We start from the raw sequence: 21,146 nt of genomic DNA, 5'->3' as shown, positions 1-21,146 counted from the left end.
GATTGATCCACCGATTATTTGATTTTAAGGAATTGGCTCATGCAGTTGTTGGAGCTGTTAAGTCTGAAATCTGTAGGGTAAGCCAGGAGGTTGGAAATTCAGGTAAGAGTTGATATTATAGGTTTTTGGGGTTTTTTTTTGCCACGCTGGGTCTTCGTTGTGGCACGCAGGTTCTTCTTCGCTGTAGCGTGCGGGCTTCTCTCGTTGTGGCATGCGGGCTTAGTTGTCCCGCAGCATTTGGGATCGTAGTTCCCCGACCAGGGATTGAATCTGCGTTCCCTGCATTGGAAGGCGGATTCTTAACCATTCGACCACCAGGGAAGTCCCGATATTGTAGTTTTGAGGCTGATTTCCTTCTTCAAGAAACTTCAGTCTTTGCTCTTCAACTGATTGATTGAGGCCTACCCACATTTTGGAGGATAATGTGCTTTACTCAGGTGTACTGATTTAAATGTTAATCACACCTAAAAAGTACTTTCACAGTAACATCTAGATTGGTGTTTGTCCAAACAACTGGGCACCATAATCTAACCAAGTTGACACATAAAATTAACTGTCCCAGTCTACTCCTTGTCATTGTGGCATCCATACCCAACTCCTTAAACCATACTGAGTCTCAGATAAAGACAATGACAAGGTCATACCTCCTTGTAACATGATATAGCTATCCTGCATGCAGCTGAAAATGCACTAACCTTTTCCCCAGAAGGGGAAAAGTCCTTGGGTGATATTTACTTCTCTCTTGGATATCCTGTAACTTAAATACTCTGATGTGAAGTTAACAATATTTAAATACTATGAATGTGAAGTCAATACATCTTATGTTATATGATAAGGGGATAAGAGAGGGAAGAAAACAAAGATATATGTGGAAACATATTCATAGCAAAATCATACAGGTACTTTTGTTTATTCAGGAATCAGACTTATAAGTTTCAAAGTAGTTACTTTTCTGACTTGTAAGAGCAGAATGCTTCCTTCTCCCCATGGGTTATTCTTAAGTGTTAGGTATTGCTTACCAACCATCTTGCATGTACAACTCAGTGCAGCTTTCTTCACAGTTTATCTTGTTGACTGTTACGCTTCATGAAATGTTAAGAACTTTATTTCATTGTGACAAGTGATCCTGAGAAGGAAGTTTAACTACTAATGCTGAGGATGGCTTGTAGTGGGAAATGGGAAAGCGCTAGTAAAGCAAGAAACTAGTGGGAAACTAAAAAGTTTTAATAAAGCAAGAAAATAGAAATTTTAAATAAATTTAAGAGTCAGCTGTTGAATTTGGCAGTGGCTAGAATCTGTGATTTATATAAGACTACTCTATACTCATTCAGTAAATATTTGTTGAGCGTCTAGAGTATGCCACCCATCAGGGATATATTGGTAAGATAGACAGGGTGTTTGGCTTTCATGGAGGTTACAGTATACTGGGGGAACCTAAGCAATAAACAGATAACTAAGAAGAATAACTGATACTGAGAAGGGCTGGGCATAGGATTAAAATAGAGTGATGTGATCACAGAGATAGAGTAGCTGCTTTAGATTTGAAGGTCAGGAAAAGCCTTCTTTTATAATCTAACATTTAATCTGAATGACAAGGAACAGCCAGCCATGTGATGAGCAGGAGAGGAAGAATAATAAACGCCTTGTCTTAGTGTTTACTACTAACATTACTTTCTCACGGTTGTGAGCTTTTTAATGATAGACAAAGATTTTTGGCTTCATCACATTATTAATCATCTCATACATTTATATATGCAAAGATTATCCTACCGTTGTGTAACTCTTGTAGATAAATATAGTTAACTCAGTAACTTGGCCACAGTTTGTACTATCTTTGTTTTCCTTTGAATTTAAGTTAAAATTTTATTATATTTGTTTTTTGTTTGTGATTCCAGGGTGGTGTTATTACTTCTGACATGATTGAAATGATATTTTCCAATAGCCCAGAGCAACAGCTTTCAGCAACGCAGAAATTCAGAAAACTGCTTTCAAAAGGTGAGTTCTGAATATGTTAAGTATATTTTTCATTTATTTACAAAGTATTACTTTCCCATAATCTATTTTTCACACTACAGATAACTTGCTTTGGAGTATCTATCAACAGAATAAAAGGACACATACAGACATATGTATATTATGAGTCATGGCTAATTTTTGAATTTCCTTTTTTATTTGTGTGATCTTACCAGGACCAGAAGGCAGCATTATTTTCATTTCTGAGGTATCTTATAAAAGATCTTAAAGTGATAAGAATGGTAGCAATATTTCATGTTAATTCAAATTGAGAAACTCCACTCTTTTTTAAGAAAAACTTAAAATATCACTTGAAAGAGTAGTGATTGTTGATTCTAATGTTAGCAGTTTATCGCTGAAATTTAAGTATGGATTTATTGGTGGACAGGATAACTACCTTTTTGGTGTGTGTGTATAATTAGGGTAGAATGGGATATGATACTTCTTGTTATCTGGGCAAGTAAGAACTCTGGAACTCTGAGCCATATTAAAATGTTGATAGTAAATCAGCATTAAAACAGTTGACCACCCCCTCCCCCGCGTAGTAAGTTATGGTTGTTTGGAGTCATTAGTGATAAATTAATATATCCCTTGAGGTTAACTGGAAAGAAAACCTACCACCAGAGCAAAAAATAATTGTTTTTTTGCCTGACAACCTGCTAAAAATAGCTGAAGGCCATTATCATATTACCCTCCTCACTCTTCTAAAAAGGTTTCTCAGATAATGTGGTTTTCCAAGGCCTTTCAACACTCTGCTGCTTTCCTGCATGTATTCTAGTTTGCCAGCCATTCCTCTTAAAATGTGATAATTAGACTACAGTACTCCAGATGCATTCTTATTACTCTAAGGTGTGGTGAGAGATTGCCTTCCTTGTCCTGAAACTATACATTCCAATAATGTACTCCAGGCTAGCATCATTTATTTTGGTAGTTATGGCATAGTAATGTTTCATTGCATTTTCAGCAGTCTATACTCCCTAGTACTTTTCTTTATGAACTATTTTTAGAAGTATTTTTAGGTTTCGTCTGTGAAGTCATGTGGATTTTTTTAAATTGCTTTAAAAAAATCTAAAAGCTGAATTTTGCTTTATCCCTGTTTTATTGCCATCTTTGGCTTATTGTTATTCTTTCTATATGCTGTTTCTGTAATCTAGCATGTTAACTACTTCATTTTTATTGTCATCATCAAATTTATTTGTTGTGTTTATATGAATGGTTGATAAAAATATTGAACCAGGCAAAGAACATGTCACTAGAGCTTTCTGCAAATTAACATTGAATCATTAGTCATCTCTTCCCAGTAAGGCCATTGACTTAGCTAAGAGTCCCTAGTAGTACTGTAATCCAGCTGCCATTTTTCTTGTGTAGCTACATGAATGTCATCAAAAACTTTGTCAAATGTCTTGCTGAAATTACAGTGCTAATTGTTTAGGACATTTCTTATCTATTTGCCCAACAAGTTTCTATTGAATGACTTTATTTATAAGATACTCTATTGTCATAAATGAAAATGAGATTAATTTGGCAGGTCATTCTTAGTGAATTTCTGCTGACTCCTACTTATCACTACAGCAGTAAAATTAGATCCTGCAAGCACAGAATCTCTTAATCCAGTTTCTTCGGACAATTTATGTTAAATAAAAAAGAGACTTAAAACCCATACACAGAAAAAGGGTTAGAAGTAAGTATACCAAAATAATAACAGTGGTTGTCTTTTGATGTTTTTCCCCATACTTTCTAAGTTTTCTAAAATAGTAGAGGCAGTAGTTTTAATTTGTAAGAATTCTGCCCATCATATTTCCATGTTAAGGCTTCCCTTATTATGAAATCTTTTAAGCTACCGTAGTCTCAAAGTGACTGAACTCAGTTTTACATTTTTTTTCTGTTTTAGATTTACAACATGAAAGAGTTGCTAAAAATGGAGGGAGGGATATTATGAAGTAAGTTTGAGCTTTATAAAGTCCTTGTCTTGAAATCAAAGGATTATTTTTCTTCTTTCCTTTTATTTTTATGGGGAGACAGAACCTAATCCTCCTATTGATGAAGTCATCAGCGCACCAGGAGTAGTGGCCAGGTTTGTGGAGTTCCTCAAACGAAAAGAGAATTGTACATTGCAGGTGCGGACCATTTTCATTTCTTGCCTCATATCTTAATTCCCTTTACAAAGTTACATTTTGTATACAGATTTCTTACTTATTTTAATCTATATGAAGGGTTAATTTTTTGATACTGATGTTCCTGACAACCACATTGCAAGCTGCTTTGATAGCTTTGTTAACATCCAGGCCCTTGGTTTTACTCTTTAAAATTCTTGTTACTTTTAGTCATGTAAAAGATTATTTTATGATGACTATGGATCATACTTATCTGGTAGGGAATTGTTTGCAGTAGAGGAGCCATTATAAGGACCTAAGTGTGGACTATGTAAAATTTGGTTTTGAAGGACTTTTAGATTGTACTGGTTGGGTTTCTCAGGGCTGTGTAACATGGGCTAGATCAGAGACTCACTGATCCCCAAACCTGGTACTAATTAATCCTTCCCCTCCACCCCCGGCCCCACCCCAAAAGAGCTGACAAGGATGTAGCCTTGTTGGGAATGTGTGTGCTTTCTCCTATGTTAATTTACTGTATTAGTACTGTTGTATAGGGGTTCCAAGAGAAAATTCTACAGCTTCTGGATTAGATAATTTTTACAGTAAAAAGAACCAACTATCAACTGACTCTCATTTTGGGAGTTATCTAGAAATTTAAAAATACTATATTGTTCCTGAATAGAGTTGGATCTTAAGTAAACTGGTAATTAAGTAATTCAGTAGCTAGACTTCCTTGGAGTAAACAACCGAATAATTTCTGAGTTATTCTTTAACAAATACCTGTGATTCCTAAATTCTCACTTGTAGGATCTAATCTGAGTGGCTCAGGCCCTTTAGAAAGATTCTGCAACTATAAAGATTGGTTAGGTCCTATATAGATTGCAGAATGGGGTTATTTTTCCAAGTAAATATTTGCTAATAACAAGTTAATCATAAAGATAACTTTCACCCCCATGTTTACCTTTGCCTTACTTTAAGGGTATAATAAGGACTGGGGCATCTTTATAAGTATAAGTACCAGCTCCTCTCCCCAGGTTCCTTACTGTCCAGAGCATTATTGATAATTCATAAGACTTGATGCTTTGTCTTGATATTTTCTCTCCTTTCCTCCCATCCCATCCTTCTCTCTCTTTTACTCTCTTTGTTGCGGTGATGAGTTCCTTCCAGAGGAAAAACAGGAAGTCCAGAAAAGGTAGAGTACTTCAGTGTCCCATCAGTTTTTCTTCTCCAGTTTGACATTTACTAATCCCCAAGTTCATTTGAATTAAGATTCTGTTTTGTTGGCTGCTTCCTGGATTGTAATTCTGGTCCCCATCTAAGGCCAGGATCACCAGACACCTGGAAAATAATCAGGTTCACCTAGAGAGCAAAGAAAGAGGACTTTTCTCAGAAAAAAAGGAAATCCAGACAACCAATACTGCAGAGAACAGAGCCTGAGCCCCTTAAGCAACCTGTCAAGAGAATCAAAGGGACCAAATGAAGAGCCTTACTGCAGTTTATCATTTGAAAAGCTTTGTAGGAAGAGGGAGGTAGGGAAAATTATCATTTTGTTCATGTGGAAGTATGTTTCTATCCTGTCTCTGACAATGAGAGTAATTCAGAGATATTAAATTTACTCCTGGACTTAGCAGTTTTTAGTAGGTGGTTGCAGAGGTCCAGTTCCTTAATGTGTTAAAGGAAGATGGTATAACTTTCTAGTCCTAAAATGAAAAGTGTCAGAGAATTTGGTCTTTCCCCATCCCTACCTTCTCCAGTATTCCCTAAAGAGCACAGTATATTCTCTCAGACAGTGCCCTCTCCTGGCTAACACTTGTAAATTCTACATCATTTTTGATTTTGTAATCCCAGAGTTTGTATCTTAACACATCTGAAGATGAAAGCCTTCAGAAATCTCTAATTTGCTTCTATCAGAATTCTCAGATTCCACCCTTGTGCAGCCTAACTAATAATTAGGCTGAAAGATTGAGAAATGATTCCTCTGGAAGTGACCACCTCATGATTTTCACCTTAGCGATCCAAAGACTCTAGAGATAACAAACCTGTTTATTATATAAAGGTCATCATCCCCAGCTTTTCTTCTGTGTGCATTTAAGCACAATATGGTGTTCTTTCTCCAGTGTGACTAATGGGTAACCTTGACTACCCCAGAAGCAGGAGGAGCAAATATATTGATGGAGACCTTAGAGCCAGGAGACTTCATTGTTAAATAATTAGACATGCTCTGGGAAGCTTGGAGGGTATTCCTTCCTCTGTCTTCTTGGAGAGCGCTAGGATGTGAGTTATCCATGATATTCCTACCTGCTTATTAGAAATTTGAATAGTGTGTCTTTGGAGTGGGGTGTTTGCCATTTCTCTTCTAGAAAGAGTAATAATATGTAGTCATGATAGCTAAAGTCAATAATAAATCACTGGATAAACTTAATCCCTTCATTCCATAGATAAAGAACTGTGAATCCTAGTGAAGGGTTTCTTCACTTTCTTTCTGGCTTTCCTTATCAGTGGGATACTGCAAACCAGGGAGATAAAAATGCCTGCTTTTGGCAGTGCTACCTAGATACTCACTTGCCCTCAAATGAGATGAATATGGGTGGAATCTAGGACTTCGGAAGCCGAGTATGCCGTTTAACTAACAGCATTCTCAAACACAGTGACATGTAGGCCTCAGCCATACATGAGAGCCTTGACATGAGATTGGTCTGCCTTATGGTGTATTCCCTGGGCCCACTTGGTTTGTTTTTTTGAGTCCAGGTTCAACATCTTTGTACTGTCCTTTGCAGTGCTGAGATGGTGTATTCCCAAACCTTCTTATAGAAGCTTATAAAAATAGCTAGAAATAAGTAAATTGCCTCCTAGTTCCAGTCATTAAATAGATACTCCTCTTAAAGTTGTAAATTTGAATTAAATTGGTTTAGTTTTCCCATTTCTACCTTTCTTGTCCACACTAAAAGCTTAATGTGGTAAACTGCAGTTAAGCCTTCATCTTCCTATGTTTTTTCCCCATCTTCATTGATCCCTCTACCTATCTTAAAAGGTTGCTCAGATGACTCAGGCACTGTTCTCTGCAGAGTTTGATATCTGGATTTATTTTTCTGATGTGAGCCTCTCTTTTCACTTGCTCTCCAGGTGAGCCTGGCATTTGCTAGGAACCAGAGTGGAACCGGCAAAGTGGCCAGCAACAGAGTCCTGATCCAAATGGAGAAAGGGAACCAGGCGTACTTCAACCTGGAGTGGGAAACTTGATAGGAGGTCAGAAGTACTTCAGTTTTGGATTCTCATTTTCCTTATTTTAAGGAACTGAGCACCAGAAGGTAGAGATTGAGAAAGGAAAGAGAGAACATACCAAAATCTTCAGCGTGCCCTTCAGGTTTCAGTTGTAGCCTTATTTAGAAAGTTCTGGACAGTGAAAAATAATAGTGGAATTACAATTTATAAGCAATCACAGCTGCACGACAGGTTGTTTCCTTGCATGATGCCATTCTTGGAACACTAAGAATATAGTAGTTTAAAACAACAAAGAGGAGTAAAGATTATAATAATTTTGGGTACTACTTCAGGTGATACCATTTCTTAAGTTTTTTTCATTTCATCATGTTGCTGAGTTTTTCTTGAGTTGCATGGTTACTTAAATTACCTTTTCTGGCCATTTCTATTATAACTTTATGCAGTTGTTTTTGGTATCAACTCTGGACATTCCCATTTCACAACTCTCTTTCATGTTAAAATCTAGTCTGGGACCTGAGACGGAAATGTTCACCCCACTCAATGAATAAAGACTGCGATACCCAGTGAAAGAGAAACTACATAGTTCAAAGTACAACCAGTTTTTTAAAAACATACTTACATATTAAACACATTTGAAAGTTGCTTCTTCCAACACTTTAATAGGGGTCTATACCCATGAGGAATTCTCAGTCTCTCTTTCTCTCTGCCTCTCTCTCTCTCTCTCTGTTTCTCTGTTTCTATCTCTCACTCTCTCTCCTCCCGCCTCCTTCTCATGTCACACATATACACATGGGTATAGAAAATTGCACAAATAGAGCTTGATAAGTTTTTACAAGGTAAACATCACAGTAATCAACACCGTGTGTGTGTATGTGTTTTAATGCCTCATTAATCCATGAATATGATTTGAGTTTTCACTGGCCCTCTGGTTATAGTTATTCATCTACTTCTTTCCCCAGTAATGGCAAAAACTACTTTCTGATTTCCATTCTTACCAAGAGAGACCTTGAATCTTCTTTGCATTCAGAGGTTATAATCGTTATGTACTTCTTAGTGATAAACATAACTCTGGTACATTCTTCTTTTGTTGAGAAGTTCTAATTTCCAGTTTTCTTCCATTCATGTTCTGGCTATTATTTACTTATTCTCCATCCTCCTAATCATTGTCACTCTATTTTGTTTTGCTTCTCCATTTTATTCATTTCAGTGGCATCTGGAAATCTCTCTTTTTCTGGGAGACCTTTGGGGCTAAACCTCATTAGACAAACAGCAGTTTGACTTCTGTTAGCAATTATTACTCTAATTTCTTCTCATTGATAACTCTTTAATATATCCTTTATCTACTCAGTTTATTGTCACCATTTCTTTTGCATCAAAATCTCACTGCAAAACTTTTTCTCTTTGATATAGATTGCTATGTATGCTGATCTTATTCATTCTTCACAGGTTGCTTTTCCTCAAAGTTTTCATTTTTTTGACATGGTCTCAGATGCTGATGACTCTGTTGAACTTTGAGCCTTTCTTCTTGTAGGAAAGTTTGCTTTCGTACCCACTTCATATGTCTCTTTTACTAGTTCATTTTCCTAGTAAGCAAAAAAAGCTACATTTTAGGTGAACTGTGTTTTCCTTTTAGCATACCCTAAATAATCTGTCGTATCATTATTTGAAATTTCTTGCCCTAGATACCAAAACTGCCAGCAATTGGAAGACTCTTGTCAGTGTTACAGGTGTGTTTCAGAGAGGAAACTATGGTTGGGGCCATAAGCCTACTAGATTAGGAGGCTGTAATCTAGCTCTCTTTGACTGACATTACTCAAATCATTAGTGATCATTGGATCTTTTTCTGATAGTTTCCTCATTCATAAACTAGAAAAGCCAGGCTTCTCTGGGTTGTTGTAAGGAACACCTGAGAGTATGTGAATAATGCTTTGAAAATATAAAGTACTGTATAAATGCCAAGTTTCAATTCAGACAGATTGAAAAGGGTTTGAACATTGGTTTGAGTAGTAATTTAATTACAGAGGTGATATGAGTTTTTATTTTGTGATACTCAGTGTTTAAAAGTCTCCTGAACTTCTCTTATAGCAAAGAGTTATCAGGCAAAAAAATGTTTAACTGTGGTGCTCCTAGGCTGTCCTCCCTGCTGCTGTAATATCAGTGTCCTAACTAGCTATCAGACCACTTTATTTCACTTCTGTATATCAAATTTTAGGTTTCTTTGAATATCCCTTCTTTAAGTGTCTTCTGCTATAAATTTACTATCATTCATGTAGTTTTGGACTGGGCTAATCAGATTGTCTTCCCATTTCTTTCATTTTCCTGTACCCCAAGTGATTGATGATTTAGTTTTCCATATGACAACTGCCTTTCAATTGACCCAAAAGCTTAAAGAAGTCACAGCTCCATCTTTTGATGACTTTTTATTGATTTCTCATTCAAGGGGCACGTCACGGAATTTCCCCCCCCCGCAATATGTGCTTCATTAAAGAATATTAAATAGAAGACAGAACAGGAGAAGGAAACAAAACTAAAGTTTAATTAAGGACTCTAAATAGAATGGTAATATAAGAGTTCATTCTTGGATTTTAAGAGGTCATTCTTGGATTTCATCATATTAGGCTAAAGAGTCAAGTTACTGTAGAGATGTGTAGAATTAATAACATGCTGTATTTTTTGTTGGCCATAATTTCCTTCGTACTGTTTACCAGTTTATCAACCTTTAAGAATGCTCTTTTTAAAGAAGTCTTACCTCTGTGCCTTGGTTTGGAGACTTCTAATTTATTGGAAGCTCTTATGCTCTGAAGTTGCCATTTCTGTTAGTTGTATGCCTGTTAACTCCTTTTGGACTACTTATCATTTAAATTGTCTTCTGCCTTTTTCACTCTGCCTATATTTTACACATTTTACAGTTTTATTCTTTCCCCATTTCGCTCTGCCCATTTTATAGAAATTATTTAATTTTATTTTTATTAGATAATAAACATGGTTTAAGGCCAAAAGGTACATAAAGGCTTTACTGTAAGTGCCTATCCTTCCCATACTTGTTTCCCATTCACCTCGAGCTCTCTATGTAAGTGACAAGTATTTACAGTTTATTGTGGCTCCTTCAAGAGATATTCTGTGCAGTAAGTAAATTAATGCATATATTCCTTCTTAACCCTTTTGGAAAATACAGTATGGTACCATATTAATGTACATTGTTTTTCTTTTTTCTTTTTCCTCCATTTATATCTTGGGAGATCATTCCATGTCAGTATATGAAGCACTCCCTCATTCTTCTTACGGTCTCATGTCAGCTCTGTCTTGATCTGAAATTTTATACACCCTGAGTATTCCTCTAGGCTAAGGTTATTTCTTCAGGAATTCTTCATTTAAAATTAATATGGTATTGACCTGATAGATTATGTGTAAATAATGATCTCAGATTCTTTTCTTCATGCACAGAAAACCGTATTGTTATAAGTAAACAAGCTATTAAATTCTAATAAGATAATGAAATTATTTTTATCTTTATAGTTTGAGTCAGCTTGGGTACTGACAAATATTGCTTCAGGAAATTCTCTTCAGACCCGGATTGTGATTCAGGCAGGAGCTGTGCCTATCTTCATAGAGTTGCTCAGCTCAGAGTTTGAAGATGTCCAGGAGCAGGTAAAAAATGAAACAAGTAAAGAGAAGCAGGTCAAAGAGTACAATTTTTCCCTTCAGTCTTATATTCAGAGTCTCAGTTTTACCGCTTGGATATGACAATCCATGGTTCATCACAGGGAGTGTTCGAGAAATCTAAACTTAACCAAAATAGAAAATTTCATAGTGAATATAGGCAGAATTTCTCCTAGAAACATAAAACCATTTTTCCCTTCCAACCCTGAAATTCTTTAAGTCCTATAGATATACATTTTAGACCATGTAAGCAGTTACTGAGTTTTTTCTTGTAGTAATCTCTAGTGTTGATTGACGTAGCAAGTCTTTGCCACTTTTGTGCAGAAAATCACTTAGAAAACGTGAAATTTTAATTACTGCAAAGTTTGTCAAATTCATAAATATAAATCATTACTAAATGAATATGACTTTCTTCTACAGCTTTATTGAGGTATAATCAACCTACAGTAAACTGCATATGGTTAAAGTGTATAATACGATAAGTTTTGACATACGTATATACCCATGAAACTGTCATTACAGTCAAGATAATTAATATATCCATCACCCCCAAAAGTTGAGTAAAGTTTTCTGCGTTTTGATTGCTCTTAAATTCTTGGCTCACTGTTTTCTTTTGTAAGCAAGCTTAAAATACATTTGTAATCAGCTGAGTAAGCCATTCGGATCTCTGCTATGTTCCAAGGGCTGTATGGAATGTTACTTAAGGGGAGGGGCCCCTAAGATTAAGAATATGTATAAGAACTGGTACCTCCTTTTAATAAGTTTACTCCCATGAGTATTCACATGTATACTTATATAATAGTATTGATCTTTTTCCACCAATCCCACAACTTTTTCATTTGACTCCCTGTTGAGTGAACTTAGGGGTTTTAATAGTTAATGTCCATGTATAATATGTTGATTAACTACTGTATAATTTTGTAAAGAGTTATTGTGATATGTTGGCATCTTTTTTGAAAGAATTATGTGAAAATTAAACTCTACAGCCTGTCATTAATGAATAATTCTTTCACAGGCAGTCTGGGCTCTTGGCAACATTGCTGGAGATAGTACCATGTGCAGGGACTATGTTTTAGACTGCAATATTCTTCCGCCTCTGCTGCAGTAAGTTTCTTTTTCTTCTTTTCTTTTTTTTTTTTTTTGTGAGTAATAAAAATACGGGAAGTTCCTCAGAAAGCAGTGCATCTTTGGAAATCATTTTGGATTTCCTACTGTTACTTTTCATTACAGATGTTTTCTTACTAACTTGTTCAGATCATTTCCTTGGGCATCCTATCTTATTCAAGTGCCAAAATTTTGAATTCCTTGTGTTAGAATTAACTAAGCTTTATTGTTGTGGAGAAGAGCTGTTTGAAGACATCTTTTTATCAATAGCATTAAGTGGTTAAATATTTATATTATGCCATCAGAGAATTAATGCCCATTATATCATTTACCATTTCATCATTATGCTTATAGGTTATTTTCAAAGCAAAATCGCCTGACCATGACCCGGAATGCAGTATGGGCTTTGTCTAATCTCTGTAGAGGGAAAAGTCCCCCTCCAGAATTTGCAAAGGTAAGGATTATGCTTGTGGGAAATTGGCAGAAAAAGTACAGTTAAAAGAGTCTAAGGACCAATATTAATGTGAATAGAAAGAGAATAATTTGTTTCTAGAAAAAGAGGTCTTTTTGTTTGAATTTGGAATAAATTTTCACTGCCTTTAAAAAGCTCTGAATTACTCTTAAAACATGGCATTTTTTGTTTGTAACAAAGTATCTAAAATGCAGAATTTCCTAGCTTTAACACTTAGGAGAATTCCTTTACCTCTCTGATCCACAAAGAGTGTTTTGACAAGGAATCTCACTCTGAGAATTGGTATATATTAAACTTTGCTCTTTGAAATTGTTTTCCTTGGGCTCTGACTACCTCATCAAAGTAAACTGCAAGGTTATTGACAGCATTCCCAAAGATGGAAATGTCACTTGGCCACTTACTGCTCCATCTCCAGAAGTATTAATCACACCGGAAGTCACCAGGTGTGTGCCTGGTTGCTCTCTGGAGTTTCCCCCCTCATTTCTTGCTTTTATTCTGTTTAATTTCATAATCATATCATCTTCCCTTTATAGGTTTCCCCCTGTCTGAATGTGCTTTCCTGGTTGCTGTTTGTCAGTGACACTGATGTACTGGCTGATGCCTGCTGGGCCCTCTCATATCTATCAGATGGACCCAATGATAAAATTCAAGCAGTCATTGATGCAGGAGTATGTAGGAGACTTGTGGAGCTGCTGATGTAAGATATCTTAAAGTGTGTCTGTTCTTTTGTCTCTCATATTAGTTTTCTAGTTGCTGATACTCAAATATTAATGCATTATACTGATTTATTGTGCTTTAGGCTACTGTCTTTTGTTACTTTTTTATACTCATGTCACATCTGTTTGTTTGATTGTTTTGAGGGTTATAAAGAACCTCTCACTCTTCTGCTGTAAGCAGCCCTTTAGCAGAAACATTTGGAAAACTTTGATCTGTGTAATTCTAGCTCATGGTTAATGACCTGAGACCAACCACTGGATAGCAGAAGGCACACTGCCACTAAAAACAGTCATTTCTTCATCTTTTTGTCTCATTTAGAGCTTAACCTAGACTGGTGTCAGACTTTGAATTTTATTTTGCTATATCTCTTTGTGATGCCTTTCATTTATGAAGTGGAAGATTTACTGATGGCATAAATAATTTGAGACTGTATTAATCAAATTTTTAGAAAATAATATCGAAGAAAAAAATTAGAGTGATAACATAATGGGGAAACAGTATAATTACAAGCCATGTGAAATTTATTGGAGTAAGAACAAAGTAGATGCAAGGAAACATTGCCCCAAAGATGACATGTGGAATGAATTAGATAGTATAATATATAGAATATAAAACTCTGGGGTTATAGACTGGGTACAGATCAGCGGCATAATGCTGTTATGAATTAAAAGCAATGTAATGCTGGAGGACTCAGAAGTACGTCATTCAGAATCTGGGAGAGTAACCTTTTGTACTCTTTAGTCTCTAGATTACTAAATATTTTAACCACTTCTTTTTAGTCATCGGATCTTAAATGTGGAGAAACTGGCATAGTTTTGAGAAGAGTGATCAATCTCATTAAAGGGGAGAGAAAATAAGATATTTAAGGAAAGTTAAAGGATATTATTTAGCCTGAAATCAAGACTTAATATCTGTCTTCAGATATATAAAAGATTTGTGGAGGGGTTTTTCAGACCAGTAAGTCAGCTGAGGTTTAGTAGAAAGAGTCTACTATTTGAAGTATGAAGCCTGGCTTCCATTTTCAAGTTAGCTCAACTGTTGATATATTTTTATTCCTGTGAAAATTAAGTGATTTGTAAAACTTAAAAGTGCTGTATAAATGTTACTATCTCTTTCCATTATCTCAGCAACCATAGAGACCAAGTAAAGAGGAAATGAAACCTGCATTAATGAATGAGAGGGAAAACTTGGACTCCAGGTGATTGAATACCTGGGAAGGGTTATTAGAACAGATTTGTAGTTTTTATCCAAAAATACTAAACAAAAGGAAAGACAGCCTTTCTTGGGACACCAAAAACATTTCCTCATTATGATAGGGTTCCTTTAATAACCACCATAGGTACCTTTCTGCTCCAAGGACCGATCACATATTAATTTCTTTTGGGTTTCAGCCCTAAGGAAAAGAGATTAAAGATAGAACTGTTGGATATGATGCTTCTTTTTATGGTTGCAGGCATAATGATTATAAAGTGGTTTCTCCTGCTTTGCGAGCTGTGGGAAACATTGTCACAGGCGATGATATTCAGACACAGGTATGAATAAATGGTAACTATTTCTTTTTTCTTTCAGAAATAGCAGATTGACCCCTCATGATTATGTTTCTGTTACAGTATTTAACTCCATGGGGAGAAATGATACCTTGTTTCATTAATGTTTGTTAAAAGTGTTGGCTTTGGCAGCTACTTTCAATACCTTCACTATCTCTGTCTTGACCTATTGCTTTGTGGCAATTTTGGGTTCCCCTATGGTGTAACTTATCCTTTTGGTTCGGTTTATTTCCCACTACTTCTACTTGAAGGGGTTCTTGTGAGCATTAGAAGCCTCTAGTAGCATCCTTTCTGTCTTCTTCATCTTATCTTCCCTGATGGCTTCCTCCTTTTTGTACACAGTAAGTTTCCTATGTGAGAAGTATCTTCCCTCCTAGTTCTTAATGTCACCTTCTATTCCATTCAAATTTTATATCAAGATACATCACTCACAGTGGTTTGTTCTAGCCATTTTTCTTCTTGATCTCTCAGATGCATTGGCATCATCTTTAAAATTATCTTCCTAGGCTTCTGTGGTGTTGAAGTATTTTGGGTCTTCTGCCTCATTGACCATTTATTTCTCCTTAGCAAGTTCCTTTACCTGTTCTTTTCTGTTTATGGGATTATCCCCTGGAGGGGATTAGTTTTAGCCTTAGCGCTTTCTTAGCCAGCTCTGACTTTCAGCAAGACATTTAATGTCTTCACTTTTCTAATCTCTAAAATTAGGAGACTGAATTTGTTCTCAGGTGTCTTCTAACACTTAATATTTAACTTTAAATTTATTCTGTCCACAAGGGAACTCATTATTTTTCCTGGTGTATCTGGACCTCTGCTTATTTATGTTCCTGTCTCAGTGAATGGCCCCAACAGTTACCCAAGCCAAAAACCTGGACATTAGTTTGATTATTCCCTTTCTGCCACCTTTCTCATCAGTCACTAATGATTGCCATTTCTACTCATTCCTTGCAGTGCTTAGTTCAGACATTTCTTGTACCATTCCCATATCACTAGAAGGATGCTTGTAAAATGCAGATTTCATCGTGTCATTCTCTTAAAATCTTTTTATGGCCCCCTATTGTCCTTGGACAGTGTTTAAGATCCTTTAAAATCTGGCACCTGTATAATGAAATGCTGTGCAACAGAATGAAGAAGCTAATAGGCAATATGGAAAGGTTTCTAGGTTCTGTTGTTTAAAAAGAAAAACAAGGGGCAGAATAGTATGTAGGATATATTACTATTAGTGTAAAAAATGGGCAGGGAGGAGAGGAGAAGAAAACAATGTATGTTTTTGATTGTATTTGCATAAAATTTCTCAGGAAGCATACACAGGACACTAATAACATTGGTTGTCTCTGTGGAGAACCAGGTAGCTGGGGTATAGGAATGGAAAGAAGGCTTTTAACTGTATAGTCCCTTTTATTTTCTGAATTTTAAAACCATATTGGTATATTTGCTATTCAGAAAAAGTTTCTATCTACCCCCTCCCATGCCATGCTCTGTGCTTTTGCCATGTTTGTTCCGCTGTATTAGCTATGACCACACTCAGTTCTGAGATTTAACCCATGGCTTGCTTCCCTCTGCATGGAACATATGCTTCCATCCCCGTCCCTGTTCTGACCAGCCCCTCACACAAATCCTCACTCTGCCACTAATGCCTTTTCATTCTTCAAGTCTTGCTATTAACATTTTCTCCGAGAAGCTGACTCTTAAATTAGGTGCTCCTTGTTTTGTTTCATCCATCATAGCACTTACCACACTGTAATGTAACTGTCTACTAGATTGTAAGCTTGTAGAGGTGGAACTGTGTCATTCTTGTTCATTTTTGTTGCTTCTACAATAGTCCCTGGCACAATGTATAGAGACTCAAAAAATATTTACTGAATAAATGAAGTTCTGAACCTATACATCTAGTTCCAACCTCTCTCAAGTTCCAGTCCCATGTCTCCAGTACCTGTCTCGCCTTCTCGTCTTGGTTTTTCCCATTTCAGTTAATGGTACAACTGTTCACCCAGTCTTGAAACTTTGCAGTCATATTTGGTGTCTCCATCTCTCACACTTTGTATAGCAAGTCAGCAGGTCTTACTGATTCTTAGTGTTTCTAGATCCACATCTGATTACCTTAGTTTGGGCCCTGTTTTCTCACATGCAGGGGTTGTTGCTGTACCTATCTTATTCATCCTCCTGCTCTCCCAGGCATTTACCCCTCTCAGTGTATTCTTCCTAATAACAGCTTAATCTTTCCTAAAATAACTCTGTTCATATTATTTTCCTCCTAGAAACAATGAGCTTCTTTAATGCCTGTGAGATAAAGAACCATTTCAGCATTTTTTCATTTCTAACCCTTCTGTCTGCTGTGTCCTCCCTCTTCTTTGCTTATGAAATCCTGTCTGTGTTTCAAGGTGTTTCCCCCCCACCTCCTCCCATGAAGTGTTTTTTTCCTTACTACTCCTCCCCAGGTATTCTTTAACTTCTGACATGCTTATCTTCCACACCACATCTTTGGCATTTAAAAATGCTTTGTGATGTCTTTCACACTGTTATTTGGAAAGACTGTACCTGTTAAACCACAAGTTTTGTTATTTTTTTAGTTAATTTAATAGGCAAAAATTGGCTTCATTTTAATTTGCACTTCTTTTGTTACTTTGTGAGGTAATTTTCTATTAAAAATGTAGTTTCTCTTACCAATTTACATATTAAAGACAGCAATGCTTTTTTCCATTGCAACTACTTCTTCACATTGTGTGGTGTGCATTTTAATTTTCATATGAGTTTTTGACATGCAAATATTTCCATTTGGTGAAATTTTAAGTTTTCCCCTATAATTTCTTCTATTGTTTTTATGCTTGAAAAGTCCTTCACTGTCCCCAAACCAGCTATTAACTAATATTTTCTTCTGCTTTATGGTTTCTTTTTTATATTTACTCTTTAAATAGGTTGCAGATTTATTTTACTAACTGTTTGGGGTTAAGAATTGATTTTTTAAAAATTTTCAACTAGTTGCCCCTTATTCTAGTACCATCTATTAAATAAGACTACCAGTCATTGGAGGAAGAAAGGATTAATATTATTACATACTTATTAATTCTTTATAAATACTTGTATTTATTTCTAGACTAGATATCCTATTCTTTTGTTCAGTGATTGATCTTGAGCCTGTCACATATTATTTTAATCGTTATAACTTTATGATTTTAGTTTCTGGTAGAGTAGATCTCCTTGTTCATGTATATTTGTCTTATCTTCCTCACCTTTGTAAGCTGTTTGATAGCTGGGGGCATATACTTTTAATCTTTGTATCCTATAAAGCACCTGGTATACTTAACTAAGCATGTATTGATTCCTTGACTTCCAGGTAGAGAATTATCAGAAGACTTAAAAATCTGAGACCACTTATGAATTTCTGGCCACTTGATACATTTACCCAAAAGACATTTTAATATGCTGTAGGCATAGGAAAGTGAATAAGGCATATTGTGCCATATTTAAGTATGTTTAGCAGTTGTGAGTGTATATAATGAAACTGCTTTGATAAAGTTATTTCTAAAATTTCAAGGAGAGATGTTATTTCTTTGTCTGTATTTTCCGAAAATAAAGTCTTTGAGTTAAAGGTTTACTTCAGTTTGGATTAATACAATAAGTAAAATTTTCAAACTTTTTTCTTTAGGTAATTTTGAATTGCTCAGCTCTGCAGAGTTTATTGCATTTGCTGAGTAGCCCAAAGGAGTCTATCAAAAAGGAAGCATGTTGGACAATATCTAACATCACAGCTGGAAATAGGGCACAGATCCAGGTAATCTCATAGCACCTGTCTTTTTTTCTCTATTTTTATTAGTTAAGGTTTTTTTTCAGTCAGCCTTTAAAGTATGTATAATTTTTCATTATTGCATTGGAGAACACTAATTTCCAATGTTGTCTTATTTAGTGTACTTCTTACTTTTTTTATCCAACATTATAGAGGTTAAATCTTTTGAAACTTACACTTAGGCCTTGGGTTTTTCTCTTTGCCTTTAATATTTGATGATTTGTCAAGATCTGAGAAATAGTATCTTGTATTTTCAAAATGTTTTGATGGACTTCATGCTAAACAGATTGGCTTTACTCTTGCCAAATAAAATATTTCTTTTCTAGTGGACCCATGTGTTGGATTGCTTCAGTTTTTCATGACTCTTTGGGGACCCAGTTTTCTCTAAATGGTTATCTGCCCTTTACTTTTGTCCTTGTATTAGTGGGAGAGTAATCCAAGTGAAAGGCTAAGCCATGGGCCAAATGGTTCAGAATAGGCCATGAGAAAGGCTGGAATAATGAGTTGGAAAAGATACACCATAGACGTATGGGACTTTGAGCTGAGTGGAATCATAGAGGTCATCTAACCCAACATTCTCAATTAAAGATGAAACTGAGGCTCAGAGAAATAAAATGATTTGCTCAAGGATACCTCTAGTTAATGACAGGACCAAGATGAAGCACCTTTCCACTAAATTTTACTGACTTTCTTCAGTGGTGTAATAGAAAGAGTTCTTGACCACGAAAGCATGGTTAGTCATCCCCAGGAGGCTGTCAGGGACTGAGATTGATAACTGTGGCATTTTATAGCATGCATCAGGGTGATTTCAGCTGTACTTTATTGTCTGCTACCACCAGGCTCTCATATAGAATTCCTCAGTTTTTTGATAAATGAAATGATATGAACCCATTTTAGGTTCTTGAGCTAAGGAGAAACATGAAGAAAGCAATTTGAGGAAGACTACTGTAGTATATGAGAGTGATTGAGTCAAAGTACTCTGTCTAAAGGCTATTCTGGTAATCTGTGTGGGAGAGGTGGTGGCTTGGAATAGAATGGTGGCAGTGCTAAAGGAAAGGAAAAGATGGACTTAGGACATTCTGAATTGAGAATGTAAAGGAGACTTGGTGACTGATTGAATTTAGAATGAATAAATAAATAAATATAAAAACAGCCTTTGTAAATGAGAGAGGTTTGAAAGGAGACCTGATACAAAGAGCAGACAATATGTTTAAGGTGGTTAGCAGATGTTAAGCTGTCAGCCACCTTGGGCTGGGGCCCCAGTGAGAAATGTGGACTGGAGAGGTAGAGCACACACGTGAGAGTGGATGCTATGAGAGAAATGAGAATGGCAGAGGAAAAGAAAGAAAATTGAACTTTTATAATTTGTTATGGTGAGTGGAACAAGAGAGAACAATAAAAGAGAAAAGAACCCAGGTAGAAAACTAGGAGATTACAAGGTCACAAACTCCAGGGAGGATGTTGTTAGTGATACTAAGTGTAGCCAAAAGGTTAGGGATAATGAGGAGTTAACTCCTTCCAGTTTATTTTTAACAGGGGAAGGGTGTCATTAGTGAAGCTAGCTGAAAAGTTATAATTAGTGTCATGAACAGTTTTACAACTCTTGTAATTTCCCTTTCCATTTAATTTTTTCATTCCAGACTGTGATAGATGCCAACATTTTCCCAGCCCTCATTAGTATATTACAAACTGCTGAGTTTCGGACAAGGAAAGAAGCAGCTTGGGCCATCACAAATGCAACTTCTGGAGGATCAGCTGAACAGATCAAGTAAGTACTAGCCAAGTAGTGTCTTGTAAATTAAAGGAAAATTACTGTCTCCCAATTAAGAATGCTCAACTCTAGCCTCTTGGAAGATTGTTCTCAGTTTCATAATTAGACTCAAGCATATATTTGATTCCTTATATTGCTCCCATTCTATTGCTGAAGATAATTCTGGGATGTGAGAAGGAACGCATAGTTGAGGTTTGAGGCGATCGAAATACTTATAGGGGTGGCTTGAGCCTACTCTCAAGCTGCTTGATCAAAAAACATCTTGGGTAGTCTAGAAGGTTACTTGTAGAATTCTTAGAGTCTAACTTTAATAGCTAACTCTTGCTATTTCTAGTTTAGATGTGTTAATAGTAGAATTGGACAGACTTGAAAGAGATGTATTGATATGCCTTAAAATAAAGTGCCAAATTCAGTAGAGGCAGGTCTCCTAAAGGACTATGTTATTCAGTAAAGGGAGAGGTCTGTGTATTAGCTTGAGACTTAAATGGCCCCTAGGGCAGCAACTTATAATCTTAATGGCTTGAGTAGGCATAAATATGGATAGGAATCAATTCCTCAAAGGAACATCATATAATCAGATGGTTAATTATGGATATATACAGTATTTCAGATAGAAAAAAAAAAGAAGAATGGAACCTAGACTCTTAGCCTGCGTTAACATTCTTTGGGGAATTCAAATGAGGAGAAGATGGTTACCAATGAGTGTTAAAGCATTAACCCCTTCTATATATGTAGTAGTATGGGGGAAACATAGCTACATCTGATG

At 36.0% G+C, this 21,146-nt stretch overlaps 1 protein-coding gene across 1 annotated transcript in view; it reads left to right on the top strand.

Annotated features, from left to right (window-relative positions):
- The window catches only part of KPNA1 (karyopherin subunit alpha 1), a 76,508-nt gene that overhangs the window by 43,555 nt on the left and 11,807 nt on the right, over positions 1 to 21,146 (top strand). Inside the window, exons 4-12 of the mRNA XM_082394931.1 lie at positions 1,896 to 1,995; positions 4,036 to 4,130; positions 10,845 to 10,976; positions 12,004 to 12,092; positions 12,447 to 12,546; positions 13,098 to 13,261; positions 14,735 to 14,813; positions 18,472 to 18,597; positions 20,250 to 20,377. Coding sequence (XP_082251057.1) covers positions 1,896 to 1,995; positions 4,036 to 4,130; positions 10,845 to 10,976; positions 12,004 to 12,092; positions 12,447 to 12,546; positions 13,098 to 13,261; positions 14,735 to 14,813; positions 18,472 to 18,597; positions 20,250 to 20,377 — 1,013 coding nt within the window. The remainder of the gene's footprint in view (positions 1 to 1,895; positions 1,996 to 4,035; positions 4,131 to 10,844; positions 10,977 to 12,003; positions 12,093 to 12,446; positions 12,547 to 13,097; positions 13,262 to 14,734; positions 14,814 to 18,471; positions 18,598 to 20,249; positions 20,378 to 21,146) is intronic.

Source organism: Balaenoptera borealis (assembly GCF_965194805.1).
Source record: "Balaenoptera borealis genome assembly, chromosome: 5".
In the NCBI taxonomy this organism is placed as follows: Eukaryota; Metazoa; Chordata; class Mammalia; order Artiodactyla; family Balaenopteridae; genus Balaenoptera; species Balaenoptera borealis.
The sequence above is the reverse complement of the archived record's forward strand: the minus strand, read 5'-3'. Positions and strand labels throughout refer to the sequence as shown.